This window comes from Rhamphochromis sp. 'chilingali', assembly GCF_963969265.1.
Source record: "Rhamphochromis sp. 'chilingali' genome assembly, chromosome: 9".
NCBI classification, from domain to species: domain Eukaryota; kingdom Metazoa; phylum Chordata; class Actinopteri; order Cichliformes; family Cichlidae; genus Rhamphochromis; species Rhamphochromis sp. 'chilingali'.
Window position 1 is genome coordinate 28,026,312 of NC_137936.1, and position 27,546 is coordinate 28,053,857.

The following is a 27,546-nucleotide window of genomic DNA, read 5'->3' on the forward strand; positions in this document are numbered from 1 at the left end:
ATTGGAAATGAAACCTTTGTGTCATTGTTACAGAGCCAACACGGCAATTCTTTCATCAATATGAATTCGAGTGAAAAGTTTTTTTGTTTTTTGTTTTTTAATTTAGGAATATGATTCCAAGGAATCACACACCTTATACTAAAGCTTCAGGACTCCTCTGAAGGCATAATGTATTCTGACAGTGTATAACTTTGAAAGTGTATGCCACCTGCACGAGGCAATCAGAAGGCTAAGAGGGATCTTGCCTCAAGTTTCCTATTTTGAGGTCTGACCTGCATATCCTGGTGGTTCAACTGAATCTCTCCTCACTGGATATAGAAATGTATTTTTTAAATCCTTTCTTCAGCTTCCATCAGTTCAGTTTTTTTTCTATAATACTGCACTCTTCTGCTCTAATAATTCAAACCGATCGATTCTATTATATTATTCTAAACTAAACGGGGCTCAGTCACGTCCTCCCCAGTTCAGTTACTCTCTAAGAATAGAGTTGAAATGAAACTGCGTCTTCCATTCTGGCTCTGTAATATACAAGGTTGTATTGAATTATTTGTTGTGACAGACTATCTGATAATAACCCAAGAAGCACGGGTAACATAGGAAGTGGGGTTGGTGTTCAGAACCTGAGACTGAGTGGGAAAGAGCAGAGGTTAAGGAAGAGAGTAGGAAGTGGTGGGCTGAGGAAGGAGTGGGGAAAAATATGATGAAAAAAGGAGGAAGGAAAAGATCAAGGAGAGAAACATGGACACGCGACGTATGTGACAGAGACTTGAAGTGAGAAAGAAGGAAAAAAACTGAAGACCGCAAGGCGATTTGATAACTGGACTTTCCATTGATTTGCACTCCTGTAATGTTAAAATTACTTCTCTAAATCAATAGACAACAGTCCAACAGAGCTAGAGACACAGAGACGGGTAAAAGAAAACAAAAATAAAACACTGGTATTGAAATGTTGGAAATTGGTGATGAGGAACTCAGAACACTTTAAAAGCTCTCCCTATTCCTCTAACCCTCACTTGCAATAGATACATAAAAAATAAATGTTTTAATGGATTGAAATTATCCCTCATTTTCAAATGCGTTTTAAATCCAGTCTCAGTTTCACTGGTACTCACGTTACTTGTCTTAGCAAGTTTATACTTTGCAAATCCTCTGCTCTGTAAGAAACACATATATAAATCTGTGTGACAACATTTTAGAAAGGTTTATTTGACATCAACAATCCTTACATATCTTTTATTGTTAGAATTTGTTTTGGTGTCTGGAACAGCCTAGAATCACCGTAAGGGGGAGTTCATCCTGACACTGGAATTTGTTGTCCACAACAATCCCTTATGCTGTCATGTCCTCCTTATAATCACTTAAATATGAGTCCAGCACTTCAAACCCTCCATAGAAAATAAAAAAGAGACTGTATGTTTAGCCTCAAAAGTTGAGGTTAAATGTCATGGCGACATACCAGTACTGTGGAAATGTCTTGATTCAGCCATCATTTCTTTATATTTTGCTAGTATATAAGGAAAAACAGATTTAATATAATTCTAACAAGTTTGAGAGTCAGTATTCAGTATATCCACCGTTTTCTGAACTCGTTTAGGCATGCTTCTAATAATTTCTTGACGTAGTGTTCAGGAATAGTTTTCCAGTCTTCTTAAAGAACATTCCAAAGCTCTTCTTTGGATGTTGGCTGCTGTTTGTTCCATTCTCTGTCAAGATTATTCTGCGCTGATTCAATAATGTTGAGGACTGGGAAGGCTAGTCTATGACTGATAATGTTTCATTATCTGTTCTTCTGTCCTGGTAAGCATTGACTGCATTGACTGTGTGTTTGGGATGGTTATCATGCTGAAATATGAAGCTGGTGCCAATCAGATGCTTTCCATATACTCTATTGTATAGAGTGATAGTATTGTATTCTAAATTAAAATCGGATACTTTATCAGATAATTCAGTTTTGATAAAATCTCCAACACAACTGGCTAAAACGCACTCCCAAACTCTGACAGAGCCCCCACTGTGTTTTCCAGACGGTCGTAGACATTCACTGCAAACTGAAAGTGAAACTTTCCGTTCTTGTGTAATACCCCTTTCTCCCCTGAATGGCTTTTGTCCCTGGCGAACAGAAAATTAATCAACTAAAAGCTTCTGTATTTCTCCTATTTTCCCATTTCTTAAGGACATGACTTTCAGATGCTTTTGATCTACTGAAGATTGTTTTTAGGCCTTCCGGTTTGTCCTACGCTTGAACAGTTTCCTCAAATTTTCAGCTAACAGGTCTTTGGAAATCACCTTGTTGGTGCAAAATACCTGCCAAATGCCTGTCAAGTTGTGTCTTCCTTTGAATTTTTTAACTCAAGAAATGTTGTTGTAACAGGCTTGTAGTAAGAACAATATGTGTAGACACAGCACTGGCCTGAGAAAAGTCTAGAGAACTATTGCTCAAGACACTTTAAAAATGACAAGGTCTGATCCCTTGAAAGCAAAATTCAAGAAATAAGGAGTGACTTTTGTACAGTACTGTAACAACAAAATACCGGTGAGAAAAAAGTTCGAATTAAATTAATTACAAATACTGGGTTATTTTTCATGAAAAAAAACTTGGAAATTGATTAATGTTATACAGGATGGCAAATGATCAAAAAGTACCATAACTGATAGGGAAGAAATAAGAATGGATTTAATTTATTTGGCAGATTTGAAGTGCCGATCCGTTTTTCTCAGCTAAGCTACGCAGAAGCTGGAAAAAAACATTCTGGGCAAAATATTGATTGTCGAGAGCCACTTGAGAAGCATCTTCTCATTCATTTGAGGAAGAACACTTTGTTGTACTACTCCAACATGTCTGGACTGTGTTTAATCTCGCAGACCAGTACAAGCCCTTGCTACCCTTGATTTTTTTGTCAAACTGCTGTTTTCACTCTGAACGGCTGCTACACAGATGTCAACTGCCTACAATTCATTACACTGGACTATAGTTTCAGTTGAAAAATGACTCATATGTCCTGTCTGATATGTGTATGCTGGTCTTCAAAGCAATGTTTTGTCCTGTTGAGTTTGGCCTCTACTGTAGCCTTCAGTTTACTGCAGTCTCCTGACATGAGTGTCATTAATCATATTTTGGGTGTTAGCACATTGGCGAACAAGCCCTTGTTGGCTTGAAAAAACTAATAAAAAATAAATAAAATAAAATAAAAAATCGACGTGTGTACATACAGTACTATCTGTAGTACTCTTTCATTCCAGCTGCAGCTGTGACTACCTCTGGAAACTTTCTTGCTAACGTCAAGGCTGCACAGTTAAGAACAGAGACAGTAAAACTACTTTACAGTCCACTTCACTTATAGCAAAATTTTGAACTTCACATAAAACATCAACACATGAAATGAATGCTACTTAAGAAAGTTTTATACTCACATATGCTGCTTCTTTCTCTCACAGCTGCTATCATTCTGACATTCAAAGATGAGCTACCTTTTGTCATCCTGCATCTTTAGCTCTTTTTCTCTCCCACTCACACGCACACATTTGCACACATTTTCTTTTAGTCTTACTTAGTCACCCTCTATTCCTCAGTGCTCAGTTAATCTCTTTGGATGTGCCATTAATAAACCTTTTCATTAAGCTCTTATTCTCATTATTCACTGCAACTGAGGCTATTTAGTTGCTACACAGAACCCACATACCCTCTGTCTTGCTTTCTCTTTGTTTTTCACACTCACACACAGTGGAAAAAACCCACTGAATTTTAAAGATGGAGAATTTGAATTAGCAAGTGTCTGATGTGTGTTTGTAAGTATTTATGCATACTGTCAAACGACAGGCGTTTAGAGATCAGCTTTCCTTTGAATTTTAACGCGCACGCACTCAGAGGTGGTATGGATTAATGGCTTGCTAAATGAGCTGACAGCAAACACTTCAAGACTTGTCTTTATAAGCTGATTTTGCACGACTGAGGGGGGAAGGAAATAGAGGATAGAGGAAAAATGACACTGAGGTATAAAAAGAAGAAAAACGAATGGAAAACACACAAGAGTAGTCAGGAACATGTATTATAATGTGTAATAACTGTAGAAGATAGGTACCTATTCTAAAAAATAAATAGTATTAAAATGGTAACAGACCTAAAGATCAACCTCTGTCCCTTGACTCCCAAGTAAAATATTTATATAAGCAAGATTTGAGTGTTGTAAATACTTTCTATACTCAAACAAGCAAAAAGAGGTAGAAAGTAAAATGGAGGAGAAAAGGAAAAACAATGGAACAGGCAAACAGAGACTGAGAATAAAAAAACAAGACTGAAAGTCGCTCGAAAGATAAAGGATTTTGGATCACAGCCTGTGTCTTGTTGTAATGTGCATTTCTGCAGTTTTTGCATTCAGTGTGCAGAGCCCTGGAGAACAACATCACAACAATGAAACTACATTCGTCGATCATCTATTCTCCTCTCAAATCCCTCCTGCCTGATTACAAGTGCCAAGATTATGCTTTCAAGATTCCTCTTAAACAGTGAGAAGCAAACAAGTAACAGAGCTCACTCGCCATAAATCCCCAATCACATATTGGCTGTAATGGTAATCTAGGTCTGGGCTTTACAAAATATGGAAGCAATACAAGCTACGATAGGGTGTAAATACGCTGCTAGAGAGCATGAGTGGGTTCAAATCCCATCACAGGCCTTGTGGGGCAAAGAAAATTGGTGTGACATCATGACTCAATGTTAAAATGCAGGATAAATACTATGACAAAGACATCAACAGCTTTTGCCTTTTTCAGAGCAGGAAAGTTAAATCTTCATATTTCCAATTAAAGCTGCTGGTAGAACTGGTATTTGAAGTCCTGAATGTGGAATAATTCTCACTTTTTTTTAACAACTATTGTTTTCATTTTCACTACATTCTCAGTGGAATTGACCATGGCATACTTGATTCCTGAATTATAGAATAAAGAATTAAAAATATACTCTTGCCATTAAATATAAAGTTTACTTGTTTACCTTTTGAACAGTGAACGTCCGTATGACATATTCCGCCAGTGGTTCAGTCTCTATGAGGGTCACCTTGATGTCTCCGTACACCTCTGTCTCATCAGGCCAGTAACGAACACACTTCACCTGGAAAAGATCGTTTTTATTGTCATTGTGTTTTAAAATATGCCTTACGTGGTGTTGATTATCTCCCCATGAGCATCAAGAGGCAGAGATGATACTGATTAGAATTTACTAGACGGCATCGCAAAGTAATTCAGTAGTGTGACTGGAGGAAAACTAGAGCTCCAGGTAAAACAACAGCACATATAACTAGATCATACATATATACATATAGACACACACAGAGATATACATATACTTTATTTACTTCTAATACACACATTTTTGGAGCTGCTTGGATGATAAACTCACCCTTCCCACTTCCACAAGGTTTGTAACCATGACGATAGAGGCCGAATTCTCCTGCCACACCATTCTCCAGAAATCCCTCACCGTCTCTTGCATGGGCCCTGACAGACAAACACACAAACACACACAGTGTAAACATTTTGATACACATAAACAAGCATACAGACATAGGTGTGTAAATAAGCATATGTTCATTCCAATGCCACGTAAAAATGTCAGCACTGGTAGTACAGACTTGCACAAACACACCCATACAGACACACACATGTATTTGAACACCATCAATCCCAGATAGTAGTTTGGGGGTTTGAGGTAATGGGGTCTTAAATTTGTCAGGGGGGTTTTATACGGCAGTTTAGATTTAGGAGGTTGTGGTAATAGCCTTCCAGTCCGAGAGGACGACATTTACCAGGTGGGTCCTACACGCATACACACACACGCACACAAATAGGATCACATGCACACATTCGTATCTACACAAATGTGGAAGCACGCATTAGTGCTTCTCACACACACTTATCACGTCAGTTTAATTACCTTGTGTGGCGATGTAATGTCTGGGTCTATGGTACCCCTGCGAGACAGAAAAAAGGAAGCAATAAAAAAATATGTATCGCCACACTTTTGTCATATCCATTTTTCTCTTTATATTCTTTATTTTTCCTATCCAACATCTAAATTTCCTCTATTTTTAGCACATTGTTTTTCAAGAATTCTCATTCCTACTCACTATTTTTTCCAGGGAATCAGTCTTCACCCATCTCCCGCTATTTCGGCTGTTTTCCTTTTCACTCCCCAAAGTTAGATAAAGTGTTACATTTTGCATTTTTAACCAAAATATACTAAAACATTCCTGCCCTATTCTTTCATTCAGTTTTTCCCAATTGTGTTGCCTTTTCTTCACTTCATTTGTCCTCGTTGTTAGTCATCTTCTCATTCATTCATCATCTCTCACTCTCCTTCTCTGTCTTGTCTTCACGTTCAGTTTTTTCCATGTTTTATCCTTCATTTTTTCCCAGTCACTAAATTTTCCCTCTGTTGGATAAAAAGACACCGGTCTCCAACCAGCGATTATTTCTCTCTCTTGTCCCATCACGATTCCCTATAAGATGGATAACCTTGTTGAGATAAAAGCATTTATCTTTTTCACTTTGCCATTAGAATCACTTTGTGAGCATGACGTTATCTTCACGGGGGGATGTGTTTTACTTTTTCAATTCTTTTCTTTTCTTCTTAAGAAACAATCTAGTCTGTGAGACTGATTTTGTACCAGATTTATTAAGACTACCATTACAACAGTAAGCTGTGAGCAGGAGATTAAATCAATAAGTGAAGCACAATACCTGCAGGGGAGAGAGGAAGGGAGTAAAAACGAACGATGGATGGATGGATAAGGAAAGGTAATAAGAGGGACACACAGTGGGAGGTGATGGAATGACTGATGTAATTAAAGGAGGAAAGGGTAAACAAGGAGGGGGGTATGTTTTCCCCCTTTTAATTTTTTTTATGTGCCCGTTGGTGAAGGAATGGAGTTCAAAGGGGGGAAAAAAACAACACTGATGGTTTTATCTGCTGTGGTAACCTTAACTAAGGACCTGATTCACTGGTACAAATTTAAAGCAATATTGTTTGTGTGCAGAGGCAGGTGTCTGCATCTGATTTGAAACTGAGAATATGACATCATCCATACTATTGACTGACTGACTGACATCCATACTATTTGATATTCAGGGCATCCATGCAGAAAGAGACTATTACAACCTGTGAGGACATGTCAGTGAAACTCACATAAAATAATAACTATTTGTGAGGCAAAGGGTGTGCTTTCCAAGTTAGACGTCTCTCAAGTTTCAACCAAGTGATGTAAGCAGCTACCAACAGGAGCAAATACTACAGTTGGCATATGATGAAGTTGTAAATACAGTAGAGGGTTTCCTACACAAGACTCATTGTTTGGATCATCACTACAGTGTATGTGTGCATGTGTGTGTGTTCGAGTGTAGTTGTGTAAACACTCACGTCAATATAATTGGCATTGATGTAGTCAGAGTGGGGGTCTCCATCCAGCAACTGCAGTCGGACTCTGGTGTGATCGTCTGTGGGATCAGATAGCACAAAAATACAACAGGCCTAAAGTTACATTTACCCACAGATCGGAAAAACTAACTGACTGGAGGGGGAACTAGCTAACCAGGCCCAAGGTTATGAGTCCAAACAACAAATGTAAGTGCACTTTTCCTGCTGCTGTTGCCTGTTCTTTGTAATTGTTGATGGATCAAGTCCTGTCTCCTGTTAATAGTCAGCATTGGCATCTTTTACCTGAGTAGATAACCTTTAGTTAATCTTGACTAAGCAAGATAGTTAAAGTTAAAAAGTTAAATTGTGTCACCCAGAAACACCAAACATCCTCAGTTCCCTTGGTATAGTTTTATTTCGACACTTCATTTCAAATGTTTTTTTCCCCCACTTTAGTTCATTTGGTCTCAGAGCAGTTCCATTCAGATGATCTGAATGGGTATGACAGAAGCAAACACATAAAAGTATTAAAGTAACATTTTGTGCATAACTCCCCAGTGCAGATTTATGACAAATATCATTTGCATAAGTCAGGATGATGGGACAAATTCTGTTTCCATTACTTGCTGCCTCTGTCAGCAAATGCTATTGCATTTACTACCAAATGACAAGCAACACAGATTTGTTTGTCTCACAGGCTTTTTCGGGTACTATGCAATGATTCCTTTTAGCTGTAAAAGCTGTTGAACAAATTGTTCAAATGAAATGTCTACTGTACCATTTGCAAACAGTGATATGTGATCACCGAATGAGAAAAAAAGATGGCTTTGGACTTCTCTTCTGCTTTGAAATAGTTGCTGGAATAGCAAAATCAAGAGAAATTGTGGACATAATCCAAAGCTAATAGTTCAAAGTGCAAGCAGCAACAGTACTTCTTCATAGTAATATGACCCAGTAGGCACCATTTGTCAATAAAAGCCGCAATCCGTCCTCTTTTTCTATAACCGCTTGGATTTTATCCACGACTGTCTGAAGATCGCTAATGGTAACAGTGGGATCCAGAGTCATTTCTTTGGCAATTTCTCACATGTAATGTGTGTAAGATACATCTTTGTTGCTCTCGCTGGGATGCATCTCCAGTGATGTTTCTGAAGTCATGAGATGTTTTGGGTTTTTCAACATCAGACGCCCTCGCACAGATCAATTTCCAACTTTCATCCCATCAGCAGCCACCCATGGATTAGTCCATGGGTGGCTGCTGATAGGACATTTTTATTTCCAATTCCTTACTATTAGCGTATCTGTTTTTGTGTCCCATGAGACTTATATCTCCTCTTCTCTCTCAGTCACGGTTGTTAGAATGGAACTTTGTTCTTCCTGCTTCTTTAGCATGTCAGCATCTCCTGTTTTCTGCAGGTATGTCCATTTTTTTGGACAATGACAGTAAGTGTCCAGAGATGGCACAGTTTTAAAAAGAGTTAAAATAAATCCAGGTAGAGAAGTATCACATATTCAAATAGCACAAGCACATATACAAACACAAGTTGTTACATCTCAAGGAGTTTATGAAGTTGAACACACCAGACCTATAAGTCCCAAAAACCTAATAATAATAAATAAAATTATAAATAAATAAATTGATAATCACAAGACTATTTTTACAATCTATAAGAATTTTAATATATCTTTGAATCTCAGATTATCTGTAATAATCATAACAGCAGAACCTCTCACCTCACTCACTGTTCACCCTCATTATCCATGTCACCATGATGAATTTTTTTTTCTTTTTCTTTTTGAGTGTCAATTATTTTGTTCTTGGCTGTATAATAGCTATCTATAGCATTGGGACACATATGAGTTATTAAGTGTAATGGGAGGCAGTGATTTTTTTTCTTTTTAACCCTCCTCTTGTGTTAGGGTCGGCACCGACCCATTTTAAATTTCAAATGCATAAAAAAATCACATACATTTGTTTATTGTATCAAGGCTTTTTGACTTTGTCAGGAACCTCTATTTCTACAAAATAAAACAAAAAAAAATATTTTCACTAAATTATAAAATGCCCTAGTTGAAATTATGACATTTGTGTTGTTAGGGTCGGTTTCGACCCAGGTATAATATTATGAGTATAAAGCAATAATTAAAGCCAAAACTGAAATCATAAGTGCACTGTCAGCTAAAACGCTTACAGCAAGCGACTCTCCTAATCATATGAGCTTTAGGGGATTCTTATTTTGGATGTTTTTTGCAGTATACCTACACAAAAACAAAACAAAATAAACACGGGCATTTGAGGTGAATTCACTATTTGACTTCCAGAGTGCACATTTACAATTTGCAGCATACAAAAAATGAGAAGATTCACAGTGAGCTAAGTTCAGGATCATACTTTTGGTGAAAATGAAGGAGAGGACACAGAGCAGCATAGTGATTCAGATGGGCAGGTTTCTACGGAGGAAGGCAATGTGGACTATCATCCAGAAGACACAGACACATCTGATCAGAGGTGGAGGTCGCTGGTGCTGAAGCTACTCCGGCTGAAAGATTCAAGTCCAAAAATGGTAAGATCTTTTGGAGCTCAGTACCTCATGATGTACATGGCAGGGCAGCTTCTGCAAATGTCATCAAAATGACCCCTGGAATCACAAGGTTTGCTCTGACCAAAGTCAGTGACATCAAGAGATGTTTTGAGATATTTATGCCATTGTCACTAGAAAGAATCATCATTACTATGATAAACCTTGAAGGGAAAAAAAGTCCATGGCGACATGATGAGGAATACCTGGATGGTTTCATTGGTGTTCTTCTTGCTGGAGTGTACAGATGCTGCAATGAGGCCACTGATCGTCTATGGGATGCATCGACAGGCAGAAACATTTTCTGGGCAACGATGTCACTTCACACATTTGATATCATTTTGATTCAAGAGTCCTCAGATTTGACAACAGAGAGACCAGACCGAGGTCTGACAAACTTGCTCCCATCAGGGATGTCTGGGAGAGATGGGTGCAGCTTCTTCCACTGATGTTCATCCCAGGGCCAGTGACAGTGGATGAACGTCTTGTCCACTTTTTGAGGAAAATGCCCCTTCCGGCAATATATACCCAGTAAGCCAGGGAAAAACGGCAGAAAATCTGGGAAGCCTGTGATGCCAAAACCAGCTATGCCTGGAATGTACAGATTTTCACAGTCAAAGCTGTGAGTGGCACCCCTGAGAAGAAACAATGAAAATGTGTGGTCCTCCATATGACCACTGGACTGCAGGATCACAATATCAGCTGTGATATTTTATTTTATTTTTTACCAGATATGACCTCGGACAAGAACTTCACAAAGGAAACTGAGGTGAAGCTGTATCATTGGGAAGTGATAAAAAGCCCACAATTACCCACGGCTATAACCAAAACAAAGGAGGAGTGGACTTTTTCTTTTTTTCAGTTTATATTAAAGGTCTACTGCTGAAAAAAACAAACTTTTTTTGTCTTTTCTTGATGTAAATGTCTATGGGTCAGAATTGACCCGTAACACCATAGATGTCATTTTAGTTATTAATCTTAAAATGAAAAAAATCAATAAAACAGATTTATTTAAGAGATGTGTCCTATACCCCTCAGTAATACTCAGGTAACACAGAAAACTTTTATTTATTAATATGATTCTCTTGAGGTTAATTTTACAATTTTTTTTTATTGAAATCGAGGGGTATAGTGACAAAAAAAGACCCAGAGGCCCACGCCAAAGGTATTAAAACCAACATTTTCATGGATAAGGAAGTCTAACAAGGTAACCAAGAGATGAGAAACAAATTGGATGATAACTTATTGTTTTTAGTATATTTTATAGCTGATTTAATTCACGGGTCAATACCGACCCGCTAACATAAGAGATGATAACAGAAAGCTAACACGAGAGGAAGGTTAAACTTAGTTGTAACATAGCAACAGCAGGTAATTGCAGATGATGGGGACAAATAAGAATGATTGCACTGCTTCTTGAAAGTTTTTAATTTTTTGAAAAAGAAAGAAAGAAAGCGAATACAGACTAAATGGAAAAGAGCAGGTCGGTAAATGTGAGATATTACAAAGAAAACAAGAAGACAAGAGCAGAAGAGAGGTAAAAATTATGTCACGTGTAGTTGGCAAGTATAAGATAAAGATAAATAACATAAGAGGCTAGGAGAAATGTGGAATGTTGTTACCTTTCAGTCTCTGAAATGGCATCTCATAAATATTTCTGTCATCCTGGTCATCATCCTAGTATAAAAGGACGCACATCTTTGGTTGTTGAGCAGCCTAGACCTCTGAACTGTGGTAGCAATTGAGAATGCTTGGGATGGAACAACGTAACAACGTAACAACTGAAACCATGAATTAAACTTCTAGTATTTCTGCAGGATTTATTTTTTACTCATTTTGAATTGAGTTGTTAATTCAAATTGTAAATTGTTAAACTGCTTCAGAAACAGAGCTTTTATGTTAGCAGATCTACTGTGTGGTTCATGACTCATGCATTCAATGGAAACCATTTTCTCTGGGTTTATAGAGTTGCATGGGAGCAATCATTATGTTAAAAAGGCGTTAACATTTTTTTTGTTTTGATGACTATCTTAGAATTGATGTGTGAATTCATTTCCATTCATAGCTGGCACAAAATGAGGCCTTCAGCGGAGTAAACATACTCAGAAGTAGGATAAAATTGCAGAGACCGTTAACTTTTTTTAACAAGCAAAATCATTTAGAACATACAGCATGTATTTGGATTTTCTATAATAAGGATGTTGCCAAGCAGCTGAACAATATCCTGGAAAGCATAAGAGTGTACTATTTATTTAGATGACGTTAAAGGTGATATGATTTTTTTTAACTACTTTTTATATTAAGAAGGTAACAAACACCATTTGTTGATAAAGACCATAAAATGGGTCCAAATCTTCAGTGAGAGCTAGGACATTTCTAGTGGTTCTGACAAAAGAAAAAAAAAAAACAGGAAAATAAAGATCCGTACATTTTTCTTAAATTCCTATTCAATTACAATTCGAATGAGCCAAACCCATCTCTGATTCGGCAAGTGGCCAATCTATTGCAGGTCAAACAGAGAGAGACAAGTTCTCAGAAACACTGCTTAACATACGTGTCCATGTCCAGGTTTGAGCCTACACCATCAAAGTTTTTAATATTTCATTGTTTCATTAATCATTGCTGTAAATAATTCTCTACAGTCTCCAAAATGTAAAAAATATGCAGTCTGTATGCTGAATTTGAGAAAAACGTTAATATTTCAGCAACTAAAATGTGTCATAGCTCATATCTATCACCTAACACCTTATTTTGTTTATTTTGTCACAGAGTAGAATAGAAAATTTGACATCACATGGACAGTCATTTTATATAATTTTTACATGGAACAAAATCATTCGATAATTTTAATGGTGATTCAAGGTTCAAGTACCAAAAAAAAAACCCCCATCACAAATGGCCCATTGCAGAATGGTCACACAGCCTATTAAGTATGTGATTCATACTTAATAGGCTTTATTATAAGGCTCAAATGTGCAGATGAGCTATGTTACTCCAAGCACATTTTTTTGGTAAAACATCTCTCAAAAATGGTGCTTTTAATAGCCAGACCATGGTGTAGATGTATTTAGCTCAAGTTCTTAGCTCTCAAATGGAATCAGTTGCTGGCCAACCTTTACATCTGTGATAAGCTGTTTATCTGTAAGCTTAGTGCAGTCTCAGTAATGTTCAGAAGCTGAAACTTTGGAGTTTAAACCTTTCATGTAGACTCTTGCAGACATTTGTTTCAGTGCAGAAGAGTAAAAATGAAAATAAATGTAAGTATAAAAGCAAAGACATCTTTGACTGTACATGCTTTTGCTGATTTGTTATTTATTTTGTATTTTTTTTCCAGAAATTAGGGAGAAGAATGTGGGCTCGGCGTACGTAAACATTGCTTTAGACTGAGCCTGTTCATTGATTATATTGTACATTAGACTGTGAAGTTTATATGTACTATTTAGCCTGTGCGTATAACATGTGGTGACTGAACAACATAAACTTAATAAACTAAGTGACATCTTGTGTAAACATCTACAAAATGCTGCACTCGGGGTTATCCCAGAATTCTGTTGCATCTCTTGGCCAAATTACAGAACCAAGGGTTTCACGATCACTTAATATGAAAAGACGACTGCATAGAAAGGTCATGACCGTCAGTAGGGATTACCCCAGGACTGCATTAAAACAGCCAGTGCAAGTATGACAAGCCTCAACTGCAGACTATTCATCCACACGGTCAGGTGAGTTAAAGCACAGAATACAGTACAAATTCTTAGAATAACAACATATAACACCTTGATTATCACTTTTAGGATCACCTTGAGGAGAATTATTTGTATAACTGCTATCAGAGTAATGTTGCAGCTCTGGCTGGGCAGCAACAATGATGGCAGCATGACGCCACTCTGCTGGTACAAGATTCTATCATCAGCTATCAGCGCAATCACACTCACGCTCTCAACTCTCTCACTCTCTCAGTCACTCAGTCAAACACACACATGTGCACACACAAAAATACACAGCATGTAAAAACAAACACAACAGGAGGTAGTCTGCCAGCCGTCTGCTCGTTCCCTCTCTGTCTTTTTCTTCCTTCCCTTCTCCGTCTTTTACTCCGTTTCTCATCTGCCTCTTCAATTTCTATTCCTTTTCTCTGCTGATCCTGTCCATTTCTGTCTACCTCCTCCTCTCCTCACTTCTCCCCCTCCATGGTCTTCTTTCAGCTACCTGTCTCTCCTCCCCCCCCCTCTCTCTCTCATTCCCCATGCCATCTTGCTGCTTCAGGCAGCAGTAATTGTCGAATTTCCCAGAGGAACCCACCCGAGGGATTAATAAAGTTCTATCTTATCTTATCTTATCTTATCTTATCTTATCTTAATTACGCAGGGCTAGTGTCAGAGGCTGTCATAACACAGAAGCCACTGATATGAGGCTGGAGGAAAGAAGGGAGGGGCCCTTCCCACTAGCCTGCACGGGGAGGGGAGCTTCTAATTGGGCTCAAATAGCAGGAGGTACTGGCTTGAAAACGCTACAGATGTGGACATGGGGCACAGGCTTGAAAAGGCTGATGGGGTGTGTATCATTGAGTGTATGAGTGAGTGAGTGGGAGAAAGAGAACTGTAGACATCTTTTTGTTAGTATGATATATACTGTGTGCGCATACATGCAGGAGCAACTGATTCTGAAAGCAAAAGAAAGTCTTTTGTTAGAACCAAGCCAACCTCAAATACACACTTCAATGATTACATTTGCAGGCACAGATATTACAGATATTTGTAGTTTTTTCTCTTTTCATTCACGTAAAAGGTTTGCACAATTATAAAACCCATCAACTAGGCGAAGGAAGTCATTTTCACCCAACAACAACACATTTTATTAGATGAAATGCCCTGTTTATAATTTAGGCTTCGCTTCTTTACCAAATCTACATTAATTTCTATTATGCTAGCATAATAACCAACTAGTGGCTAATTTGCTATTGTTCTCAAATAAGAATGCCTCTATCACATAGCGATACTTTTGTGGGTGAACTCCAGATTTTGTAAGCAATTGACACCTCTAAGGCAGCACTTCTAGCATCAGACCAGACTGTGCTTTTCTGAAGAAGGAGGTAAAAGTTTTCAGACAGAAGGATGATGGTGTTAATGTACACTACTAGAATGACAGAAGCTTTAGATGCGCAAAATAAAATAATGAAATTGTGAAAAATATGTGAACTTTAACTGTAAAATTAAAACCTCACGCTCAGGCAACTCAGGCAATAAGAACCTAATACTAAATCCAGTATTATACAAAGTCTTAACCCCAATATAAAAATGTGTAGTTGATCAAGTCTTTGTAACTTACATCCAGATATGGATGGAGACATAAAATATAGAGAAGATATGTGCACTCAGCCTCATGTTGGTGTCTGTAGCACTGGAGTAACAACAAAGCCATCAGACACTGTGGTGTCCAAGGGCAAAGTGTCACGAACCCATTACTCATTAATGAGCTCCACTCTTCTGCTGAGTCGCCCTATCTTCATAACCTTGCAACTCCCCTCTCTACTTTCCTCTCTTCTCATCTTCTCTCTACTCTCTGCTTTTAGTTTGGTTCCATTCTCTGTCTCATTTCTGTCTTCTATTTTCAAAATCTTGCCATTATTCCAGCAGCCACTGCCAAAGTTTTGTTGGGGAGGACTTGTTAACTTGAGGGGGTAAGGAAAAGGCCAAACAATATAGACTTCTTGTTTTTTTTATCTCTAGCAAATTTACCAGGGCAGGAGAGACCTGTAATTTGGAGACATCAGATGGTATGCACTGCACATGAGGGCTGTACACAAATAAAATGAGCAGGAGCCACCAGCCCTAATGACTGCTATTGTACCACAGCAAACACAAGCAGCTGTTTTTTGCTCTCTTCTATAAATCAAAGGTCAAGATGCATTTTTTTATTACTTACCACCAAAAGTAAGACCCATGAAATATACTGCAAATATCAGCAGGGGATAATCTATGAAGTCATTATTTTCCAGTTTCATGAATATATTGCCCTTTTATTGCTTTAAAAGGCCAGTGACCACCCTAAATTGTTCAGGCTTGATGAGGCAAAAAAAAATTATTCAGGTTATATAAGGCCACCCACCACTGAAAACAGTACCTCTGCTTTGCATGGTCTAACCTGGAGCACATTTGGAAACTAGAATAAACACATATCAAGATCACACATCATCGCTTATGAAGATATTTTATTTAAACTTTCAAAGCTCTTTTGTGTTTTAAAACAGCAGCTCTCACAGATAACCCTGAGAACATTGCATTGTACAAAAGAATGGAACATTTGCTTCTGGTATTTGTATCCAATAAGTGAGTTTTTTATGTTTGTTTGTTTTTTACCTTCACTAACTCTGAAACAAGGCATCACACATAATTTGACCATGATATAATTTGGTTCAAAATTACAATTTAATTAAATGCCAATCAAAACGCACAATCTTGGACTGAATAGCTGTGTGATTAATTTGGGAAAATTAATTCAGTTAAAACAGATGAGACTCTTCTTTCTTGTGGGTTTGTTTTTGTTTTAAAGACAGGACAACATAGTAATTACTGAGTTATTCATATTGAACAAAACTTTATTCACCTCCGGCAGATATTACATTACGGTCATTTGAGCATATGAGTTAGTAAAAGCCTCTATACTGGCTCTTTAATATTCCAGTGTCTCTCCAGCTGCCTGAAGACAGCTAAAAAATATAAAAGATCTTGCTGTTTGAGAATAAAGAGCGTTACGCTTCAGTATGCCCATTAGGTTATATTTTTCAATGCTGGAGAGATAAAGTGGCACTATTACAGACAAGAAGCATGAAAGCATGGAAACTTATGCTACATTCCATAACCTCTTTATAAAAAATATCCCCTTTTCCCTTTGATTCTTCTACTTCCTGTAATTGCTTTACCTGTTTGACACTCAAATACTTAAAAGAGAATTAAAGAGAAGCCTTAAGATTATTTAGTGATATTACATTTTCATAAAAAGCAAATCAAACAAATGGTTTAAAACAAAGTCTAACACTTTAACACAACAAGTTACTTGTTAATTACACAGTTGAAAACAGGGAAACCTGTTAGGAATTATGTCCTCTTTAACATATTGAACTGAGAAAAATACAAACATGCTCACAGTAGCAAGTTGAAACTGCTGAACAAGATGTTTTACTCTTCTGTCCTCTCCTTCCTTCCCTTCCCTTTCCTCTCTTCTCTTCCTCCTGCTCTTTTCAGTAGCTACTAAGCAGGGATTGTGTCTGTCACAGATATACTTAATCAGTTAACTCCCTATGGAGCTCAACTCACTCACGGAATACACTCCGCTGTCAGACCGGCTCAAGGCATTAGGGAATTTAATAGCATGTGTGATTGAGTGTAAGTGTGTATATGGGTTAGAGAGAGACTGAGCAGCTTCTAAGTGTGTGAACATCCGTCTCCCCTTTCTTCCTTAAATGTTCTATGTTCTGGTAAATTGTTTTGGGATGTATCCTGACAGGTTTGTGCATGAGCATTTTGAAAAGCAAATTTCAATAGGCTTTTTTGTGCTTAAATTATGTATTTGTTCCACTGTCAGCAACTTATGCATGTGTGTACCTCAGCATGGATGGAAAAGTGTGTGAGTGTGTTGGGGGGTATTATAGTGTGTAATAGCCTATTAAGACCAGAGCTCCCTGCAGCTGATGTGTCAAACAACACAGAATGCTGTCGACTTACACAAATACACACAAACACAAGCCTTGAGATGCTGTTTCCAGCTGTTTGAAGGCTGTCAGGTGCAAAAAAGATAGAGGAGAGAACGATGGAGGAAGGAAAATCAGCTTTAAAGTTGGACATGGTTCAATAAAGAGTGATACAACAGATGATACGTCAGATGTGGAAGAAATATATCTTGCAACCATGTTGTCCATGGGAAACATAAAAATTGCACCAGTCAATAACGGTTTAGCTAGTTCAGTAAATAAGCTAGCAAGAAATCAAACACTGTATATTTTAATTTAGAGAATTTAGTATTTGGCAATTTCTTAAGTTCTGCATCTCTGCTATTAAAAATAAATAAATACATTTTAAAATTTAAGAACCATACCTGAAGATTTGATTCTCCAACTTCCCTTCAAGGCTGCTTTAAGATTGGCTGGTATGTTTAAACTGCTCCCTGAGAGTCATGTTTTCTGCAATGCATGCTGGATGTGTATACACACAAACACAGACAGACTCTTTTGCAAGTCTTCCTTCACTACATGCATGAATCTTCTCTGCGGTCGCCCTCTTTTCCTCATGCCTGGCATAGCTCTATGTCCAGTATATTCACGCTCTCTCCTCTGCATATACGCAAACAAGTCTCTCAAACATCATCTTGAAACCACTGAAACTGAATGGTGCCAATGATCCTGTTCATCCTGGTCACTCCCAATGAAAATCTTAACTTCTGCAACTTTTCCATCTCAAGCTCAGCCTACCATCTTTTTTGTAAGTGGCACCATCTCCAAGCCGTCCATCAGGTCTCACTACCATCTTCTAAACCTTCCCTTTTACTCTCATTGCTATCTTTCCATAACAAATCACCCCTGACACTCATTTCCACCCACTCCACCACCCCTGGCTCTTTTCATCACCTCTCTTTGTGTACTGTTCATCCCTTTGGACAATTGACCTAATTTAAACTCACCTTCACTACCTCTGCTCCTTGCATTTCCACCTTTCTCCTTCTCATTCCCACCCATTTATTCCGTGTTGCTTATACTTTCATTCCTCTTCTCTCCAATGCATACCTCCATCTTCTTCAGACTTCCACCTGCTCCTTACTCTTGTTATAGATTACAGTGTCATCTGCAAATATTGTCATCCACAGAGACTCCAGCCTGACCTCATCTGTCACCTTGCCCATCATCATGGCAAACAACAGGGGGATCTGATCAGAGCTGGTCCCTAATGTAATCCCATTCACACCTTAACCCATCTGTCATTCCGATCGATACCTGTAGTGCTTTCTCACTTTCTCAAGGCGTACTGCTGCTCACTAACTGTCACCTCTACCTACCTACAACTCTTTCTCATAGCTTCATGGTATGGCTAATCAACTACATCCCACCATAGTTACTGCAGCTCGGCACATGAGCCTTGTTCTTGAAAATTGCCACCAGTACACTTTTTTTCCATTCCTCAGGCATCCTCTCTCGAGTAAGAGATTGTGTTAAACAATCTGGTCAAAAAGCCAAATGCAGTCCCCCCCCCTAGACATCTCTATACCTCCACAGCAATGTCATCTGGATCAACCACCGTTCCAGTCTTCATTCTTTTCTCAACTTCTCTCACGTTCTCCCTACTAATGCACCGCACTCCCTGAATCACTAACTTTCCTCCATCTGTCCTCTCATATTTTCTTCATTCATCAGATGCTCAAAGTACTCCATCTTCTCAGCATGCTCCCTTCACTTGTTAGCACATTTCCATTTCTGTCCTTAATCACTCTTATCTAGTGCACATCTCTCTGCCTTGCCAACTTTACAAGTCTGTTTCTCCTTCCTTGATATCTAGCCTTACAAAACACTGTAAGTCTTTTCCTTTGTGACCTCTCTCTTTGCTGAAAGCCTAGTTTCCATTTACTCAGACTACTTTTTTAATCTCCCCGACTATCCCGCGTTTTCTTTTCTAACATGTTCTTTTGAATACTTTCCTATATGGCCTCATTCCAACACCAAGTCTCTTCTCCTCTTCCCTCTGGCCAGATGATAACCAAACTTTTACTCAGCAGTACAGCTGTACTTTCCCAGTCATCTGGTAACTAACTCTTCCCTACCACCCACAGCCTGTCTCAACTCCTCCCTGAATCACCCCTTTTCACCCAATGTTGTTCCTTCCTCTTCTGGTAGTAGCTTTGGCACTAATCAACAGCTACATAAGGCTTGTCAGCAGATTGAAACATGCCTGGTAGATGGCTCCACTGATTTTGGGCTTAATAAAAGCAGGTGGACCAACTGCCACCAACACCAGCACATGACATGGCACCCCAAATCAGCACAAAATGTAAAACTGTAACCTCACAGTAGATTTCAAACACCTTGGATTCTATGCCACTCCACTCATGCTCCAAACTCTAGGACATTGATTTCAAAAGAAAAAAAGAAATGCAAATTTTACCTTAATCTGAAAAGAGGACTTTGGACAACTGAATATTTCATTTTCTCCTTTGCCCAGGAAAGACACTTCTGATGTAGTCTCTGGTTCAGGTGTGACTTGATATTAGGAATGCAGTAGTTGTAGATTAATCCCTGAAGACATCAGTGTATCGTGGCTCTTGATGCACTGACACCAGCCTCTGTCCAATCCTTGTTTGATTCTCTCAAGTTCTTTAAAAAAAACAACTTTTCCTATAAACCTCTCAAGGCAGTGATCATCCCTGATGCTTGTACAGTTTTTCCTGCCACACTTTTCCATTCCAGTTCCAGTTCATTCCAGTTTAATATGCTTTGATACAACACTCACGCCACCCATTTAAACAATGACCCTCTGTGGAGGGTGCCAATGATCATCATCTGAACAGCTGTCAAGTCAGCAGTCTTCCCCATGATTATGGTTATGTGTGCTGAAGGAAACCAAGAGATAAATGGTATTTACAATTTTTGCTTAGCAAATTTACTAAAACCTGAAATGAAATATTTGATAATTTGTGGAACTGTTTTTATGATTTTCTATACACCATAAACGATCAACAATAAAGGTTTGAAATATTTCACTTTACAAGTAGTAAATATAGAAAATATGAAAGTTTACCAAGTTTAACAATTTTGTGAGATGCACTTGTATGGCTGTCTAGACAGCAGCACATCTCATTAAATCTGATTCATTCATCAACAATCAATTATCACACACTGTCAATGATCACAGCTCATCGTTGTTAGCTATCAACGAGTATCAAACTGCCAACCCCCTGACGTTTTGGAATGATGAAATATAATCACTCATAATCCTCCACCTTCTAATTAAAAATACAATCATTGGTGAAACCATTACTTCAGCATCTCTTTCCACTACCTGATGATTTTGGGGGATAAACAGCAATCATTAAAAATCGGCATCACATTTCTACATGTTTTGTGATTACCATGTCATTCTTACCCCCCACTGTGTCTGAAGAGGAACAATGATTAATAGCAATCATCTTCAACAGTGTCAATAATACTGCCGCTGGCATTAAAAATCAGACTAATTAGTGTGAATGCTTGAAAAGCATTCACAGTATTGTTCTTCTAATCTTTATTATTCCATTTTATTATTATCTATTCCGTACGTTTTTTGAAAGCCTACTCCTTCAAAACCGTTCAACTTAGAAAAACCATTCAAACACCATTAGATTCCTATTCTTTTGGACATGATTGCTTGTATTTTTCTCATTTTTAACATTTATATTTTTAATTTTATTCAACTTTATTCAACAAAAATTTCCCATGTATTTCAATGGGGAGACCCTTCAAATTCTCATTCAACTTACTCATTTTTAAACTCTTACTACTTCAACATACGTTCACATAGAGCCACCATTCAAACTTTAAAACGAAGACAAGACATTCAACTATTCAACTTGTATTTATCTTTTCAATATCTATTATACTTTTTCTTCAGTTCCAGTTTAAGTTTCATGATGTTTTTTCACCCGTTTCAGAGTTTATAATGGGTGTGTATGGGACGGAATGTTGGGGCTAGAGTGAGGCAGCTCAACTGCTAGAGTGAGAGGAGCAAAAAAAATAATCTTAAAATCTTTTTTAAAACTGCTGCTGTGTCCGCAGCGTTTGCTCTACAGGTATGATTTTACCCTCAAAACGTAGCCATGGCTGTCCTCTTTCATCCAATGTGTTTACTATTGTACTAGATGTTATGGTTCTTTCATAAATGTCACCAATGCACAGCCTCCTCCCTCCAACTCTTCCATAGACTCTAATGTTAAAATGGCTCAGAAGGTTCGTTTGAAAATCAGAAGAGCATGGTGTCTTTCCACTGTCACCACGTCCATATAATAAACTCCACAGACATGAAAACTGAGAATTTGGTAGACTAGACATTGCTGTCGCTCACAGTGAAAGAATTTTGTCAATACAACTTTTACTTTTCATTTGGGAACGATTTGTTTCGGCCTGACTTTTCTGTTCATTTTAAGCAGCAAAAGTGAGGTGCATGTCTGTGTCCGTGTGTATGGAGCCATTGGGTGCGGTCACTATAGCAACCAGGCTCACACCTGCCTGCTTAACGAGCTCTCTCTGCCACTCTGCCAAGATTCATCTTAAACACTTCTCTTTCAACTGCTGCTGTGTCCACAGTGTTAAAGCCATCATTTTACCCTCAAAACGTCGCCATCGTTGTTCTTTTTCCAACATCTTGTCTTTCAAAGCTCAGAGATGTAAACTTTTTAAACTGTGTGGGTCCAAGTGGAGGGATCACATTTTAGTCATTCAGTGATTCAAAGAATATGACCTTTTAATATTCTTTCAGATGTTTTCTGACTCTAAATGTTCTTTTCTCATTTCTTAGGTTTTTCTAATTTACAATTAAAACATTTTCAGCTTTTTTCCAACTTCTTCTTCTGTGTAACCTTCAGCTTTTAGCAGTTCAGCACTTTTGTTTTCAGGTTAAATTTGGTTTTTTTTTTAATCTCATTCAATATTTTTAACTCAAAATTCAGCAATTAATTCATTTCAGTGCATACATTCAGATTCAAGCATTCACACTGCAGTTTCTTCAGAAAATGCACTTTCTAGTTATTAACGTTATTTGTGCGCATCCCTCCTGGTGGGAGTTGCAAACCATTTCATTCTTTGGTAGCTCTGGGATAAGCTGAAGCTGGTTTTAAGTAGCACATTAACACCAGTGGTTAACACTGGCTACTGTAAAGAACTTTGTAAAGGACCGCACTCGTGGCTCAAAGAGTTGACAGTTCGTCTTGTAACCGGAAGGTTGCCGTTCGAGCCCCGGCTCGGACAGTCTCGGTCGTTGTGTCCTTGGGCAAGACACTTCACCTGCCGCCTACTGGTGTTGGCCAGAGGGGCCGATGGCGCGATATGGCAGCCTCGCTTCTGTCAGTCTGCCCCAGGGCAGCTGTGGCTACAACTGTAGCTGCCTCCACCAGTGTGTGAATGTGAGAGTGAATGAATAGTGGAATTGTAAAGCGCTTTGAGGGCCCCGAAAAGCGCTATATAAATGCAATCCATTATTGTTATTATTAGTGAATTTATTTAAAGTTGTTTAGGTCTATTCCATCATATATTCTAACATCTGTTTCTAAATATGACTTTTTTAAAAACATCACAGGTTACTTTTGAAATAAGAATGCTCATCGTGAGAAAAGAAAGAGTTTCTGAAAAACACAAATCTTACTGTACGTCTGTGGGTGGAATAATACTGCAGCAGTACTGCACTGCTACAAGCAATCAAGCACAAACCAGACTGCTGTGATCTGTACAAACCTGAGTAATATATATGTGTGCGTGCATGCGTGTGCGTGTGTATAGACTGCAGGTGTGGGACTCTCTCTCATTTGTTCAGAGCGTGTGTTTATTTGTATAACTGTGTGTGTGTGTGAGTATTTGTGACAGCTTGGAGGATGCTAATATTTGTTGTGGTTCTTTGGTCAAACACTTCAGAGGAGTTGTTGGCGTTCTGAGTTCAGAGCAGCTCAACAGACGTGTTGCGAATCTGAGCCAGAGAGGATAGGAAGAGGGGAGAAACACTGTGTACAGCTGCATATAAAACTAACACGCACACAGTCACTCTCTCTCACACACATACACAGTTGTGCTTGTTTTTAAAACCTTCTTTGCCTGTTCACTTTGTTTTTTTCTCCGCGCAGAACCCCGTACACACAATGCCCTTATCTTCTCTTGCATTCATTTTCCCTTTCATACACACACACACTTACGTCACCTCTGCTGTAATGAGAAGCAACATGATGCAGGAGGGGATCCTGATTATGCCAGTGATGCTTGGAGGTGTAAAACCAGGTGAAGGGTGTCTGTGCATAGTAACAGTGTCTTGGAAAAGACTACCAGCCTGTGAAATGATTCTTATTCACCTTACGGACAATACATTAGTGAACAGAAGGAGTCAGAAAGAGATTCAAAAGACAAGAACAAGAAGTAGTGAGGTTAGGTTAAACGAAATGAAAGAAAATGTGAGAAAGGCTGAGGTAGGATAGAATGACTGATGCAACACGAATAGATTAAGTTTAGACAAGTAGTTAGCGACAGAGGGGAGAATCAGTTACATTTCAGAAAGAAAGAGAAGACAGGAAGAGGGGGAAAAAAAGACCAAAATGTGGGGAAAAAAATAGAAAAAGGAAGTCGGATGAAGGAAGATAAAAGGAAAAGCAAGAAAAGAAAATGACAGACTATGGAGTGGCACATTCTCACTTTGGCAATTTAAAATTTTTAAGCATTTTGTCTACAGTGAGGAAACAGTCACAAAGCTTTTAGATGTAACTTGAGTCAGTTTTCAAAGTTAAGGAGCTAAACTGTGCCTTTTTGTCTTTTTCACAATAAACATAAAATGGAAATAATGAGATTCAGGAAAAAAACATGAATGTAGTTGAGAAGAGAAAGAACTGGGAAAATAAAGTTTCCTGGTACAAAAAAAATGAGACAGATACAACACATAAATCTGCTTCCAACAGAACACATATCACTAATGAGTTACCTAAAAAATGTTTTATTTTCAGCAATCCTCTTGGGGAAAACGAAGTGCAGAAGGAGCTGAACAAAGAGAGTATAGATGTGTGTGTACGTCTATATTTGTATATTACAAACTGTTAGAGAGTTCTTACTCAGTATTACACACTGAGTAAACTCTCTATAAAGTTAAATGACTTATTACAGCAACAGGTTTTTGTTTTATTCAGTTTTGTTTTTTGCGTCAAACTGGTTTTCGTTTTTGAGGTTTATAATACAGAATTCCCAGTGATGCAAAAAGCAATATGAAGAAATCAATAAGCAAATCAATGATCATTGATGTGTAGGTTAAACAGATGGTTTCTGAAATATATTAAAGAAACACCACACTGACTTCTGACTTCGTTATTAATTCGATGCAGTTGGTGAGAAAATACATTTTCTCAGCAGTCAGGTAAAATACTGAGAGGCTGTCTTGCAAAATATAAACTGAATCCACAGATACCTGACTCTATATTTCTCTGAGTTTATAGCAATGGTGGCATTTCTAATGCTCGAACTCAACTCTTGTGGAAACACCAATACATTTCCCTCCTGGGACTGTCTAACTTAACTAATCAGTTTAATATACAACACTATTTATTTTTTTTTGTCAGGCAGTGAGATTAATTTTAAATTATGAAGCAGTGTGAAAACCTAGACAGACCAAGATTTATAAACAGTAACATTTGTAGCAAAATCAATTCATTAAAATGTACTAAAATTACCTTTAAATGTAATCCAGGGAATACACAAGCACAAACTGCCTGGCAAAATGCCATACAGAGGAGAAATAAACACTCCAAATATGATGCAGGAGTGTGCATGAAGACTAATAATAGCAGTCAAAAGGAAATCTATCATGGCCTTTGCCGTACAACAGACTTGAGAATGCATCACCTCCTGCTTTCCTTTTTTTTCTCTTAGAGAACACAAAGACCTCAAAACAAAGGAAGGATGCTCAATGATATTATGCATTCCTTAGACTCTTACCATAAGCTCCACTATCACAGCTAAATGCCTAATCCTAACTGTAAACTAACCTTAACCCTAAAACCACATTCTGATCATCAAATAGCCTCTAAAGGTTTGTCTGAAAGTTACAAAAAGCTTAAAAAAATATAACTCTTTATTTTAAGGTCTGTTAATGAAGCTGTGCAAGGCTGCACTGCATAATGCACTAGTACACACAACTCCTTTTTGCACATATGCATTTTAGTTTAAAGAAAGGCCTCTGTTGAATTATGAATGACCATATGGGTAGAACTGAGAGCTAAGAGGGAAAAGAAAGGAAAAAGAAGCAAAGCGGAGGAGAAGGATGCAAAGGAGGGAGGAGGAAATAGAAGCAGACAGATGCCTATAATGAGGAAACACTACTGCGCCTTGCCTCAACCCATAAACTGTCAATGTTGATCAGAGAGGGTGAACAGATTGGATAGAATCACGGAAAAAGAGAGGAAGAAAGGAAAGGTGAAAAAAGATGAAATGAGAAAAACATGACTGGATTGAAGAGAGAAGGGAGAGAAAAGGGGAAGTGAATTTAAATTGGAGATAAAAATATGGTTAAAATTTCCAAAAAAGGGAGAAAGGGTGAGGTGAAAGGAGATGACATGTCGAGAAAAGTGCAGTGGGAGGTGATAGACGGAGGGAAAGGAGTAAAGAAAAAGTAAAATGAAGAACAAGGAGGTGAAAAGAGGTTGATTGGTGAGAAAAGGGAAGAAAGGAAAAATGAGATTGTAGAAGACAGATGAAAAGGGATTGGGAAGAGAGAAAAAGGAATTGCAAAAACCGAGTGTTGAGGAAAGGAAGTTATGAGAACAAGTGGGGAGAGGAGGGAAAGTGTTGAGTAGATAGGAGGACAGGAGGCTGGTAGATTAACATTTATTTAGTGTGCTGAAGGGATTTCAAACATGGCATCAACCGTTTGCGTTGGCAGATGGCCGGAGGAAGAGTGTGTTAACACTTCAACTCGAATCAGCCCTTTCCAAACTGTTCCAGAGAGAGAACGAGAGAGGAAAAAAGAGGTGGTAAAAGTACGCATTAGTGTGTGTATGTGGAAAGGAGAGAGAGTGCTGCTGAGAAGTCACACATAAGGAAACGTCCTCACAAGGATGGAACAATTATCACAGCTGCCTCAGAAGAGATTTAAAAGCTTAGAACTAGAATGTTGGCTTAAATCTCACAAAGCCAGACCACAAACTTAGGCTCCATTCACAGTGATCTGTGAAGGTTCAATGGGCATTTGTTTGGGTTAGAGATGCTGTCACCGTGATGACACCGAAACGACCTCTGAGACAATGAGATCAGATGTTAACTGATAAACATAGATGTCACTTGAACTCCTAATTTGGTGAGTCTTAACATAAACCCCTTCCTGCTGCCACTTATAGGGCTTCACTGAAAACTGATTGCTGATTGAGTTTGGAGTGGTGAATGGGATGCAGCGCTGCACAACTGTGCTAAAAAGCTGTCTTGTGGTCTCAGCATCATGTGTAATATAAACTATGTTTAAGCTTGAATGGATTCAAATTTAATCAAAGTCCAACAAGCAGAACTATATGTGTTTATGAACTTTGTTAAACTTGTGAGCTTCAAAGCAAAATGCAAATAATTGGTTTCAGAAGGCAAGTCAAAGTTTAAAATGATGGAAGAACCTTTTACTCGTTTTTAAAGTTTGATCGTTAGCCAGTTATTCTGTCTCTCAACACATTCCTTGTTCTCATAAAGATACAGAAAAAAGTCATTTCCCCTACGGCCTTTTGAAACATTTTCCCAAGAAAATGAGCCTTTGTATAATCACAGAAAGCAAGATGGACAGTTTCCATTACTAGGTCCTTGTAATTAAAGGATTTATACTA

At 38.2% G+C, this 27,546-nt stretch overlaps 1 protein-coding gene across 8 annotated transcripts in view; it reads right to left on the reverse strand.

Moving 5' to 3' along the window:
• ptprt (protein tyrosine phosphatase receptor type T) overlaps window positions 1–27,546 on the reverse strand; it is a 336,999-nt gene that overhangs the window by 17,233 nt on the left and 292,220 nt on the right. For 4 of the 8 annotated variants that reach the window (XM_080890788.1, XM_080890787.1, XM_080890786.1 and 1 more), the window contains 4 exons: window positions 7,412–7,497; window positions 5,930–5,966; window positions 5,396–5,493; window positions 4,991–5,107 (listed from right to left, as the gene is read on the reverse strand). In XM_080890788.1, coding sequence (XP_080746914.1) covers window positions 4,991–5,107; window positions 5,396–5,493; window positions 5,930–5,966; window positions 7,412–7,497 — 338 coding nt within the window. The remainder of the gene's footprint in view (window positions 1–4,990; window positions 5,108–5,395; window positions 5,494–5,929; window positions 5,967–7,411; window positions 7,498–27,546) is intronic. The other 4 variants (XM_080890791.1, XM_080890790.1, XM_080890785.1 and 1 more) reach the window with 1 other exon arrangement.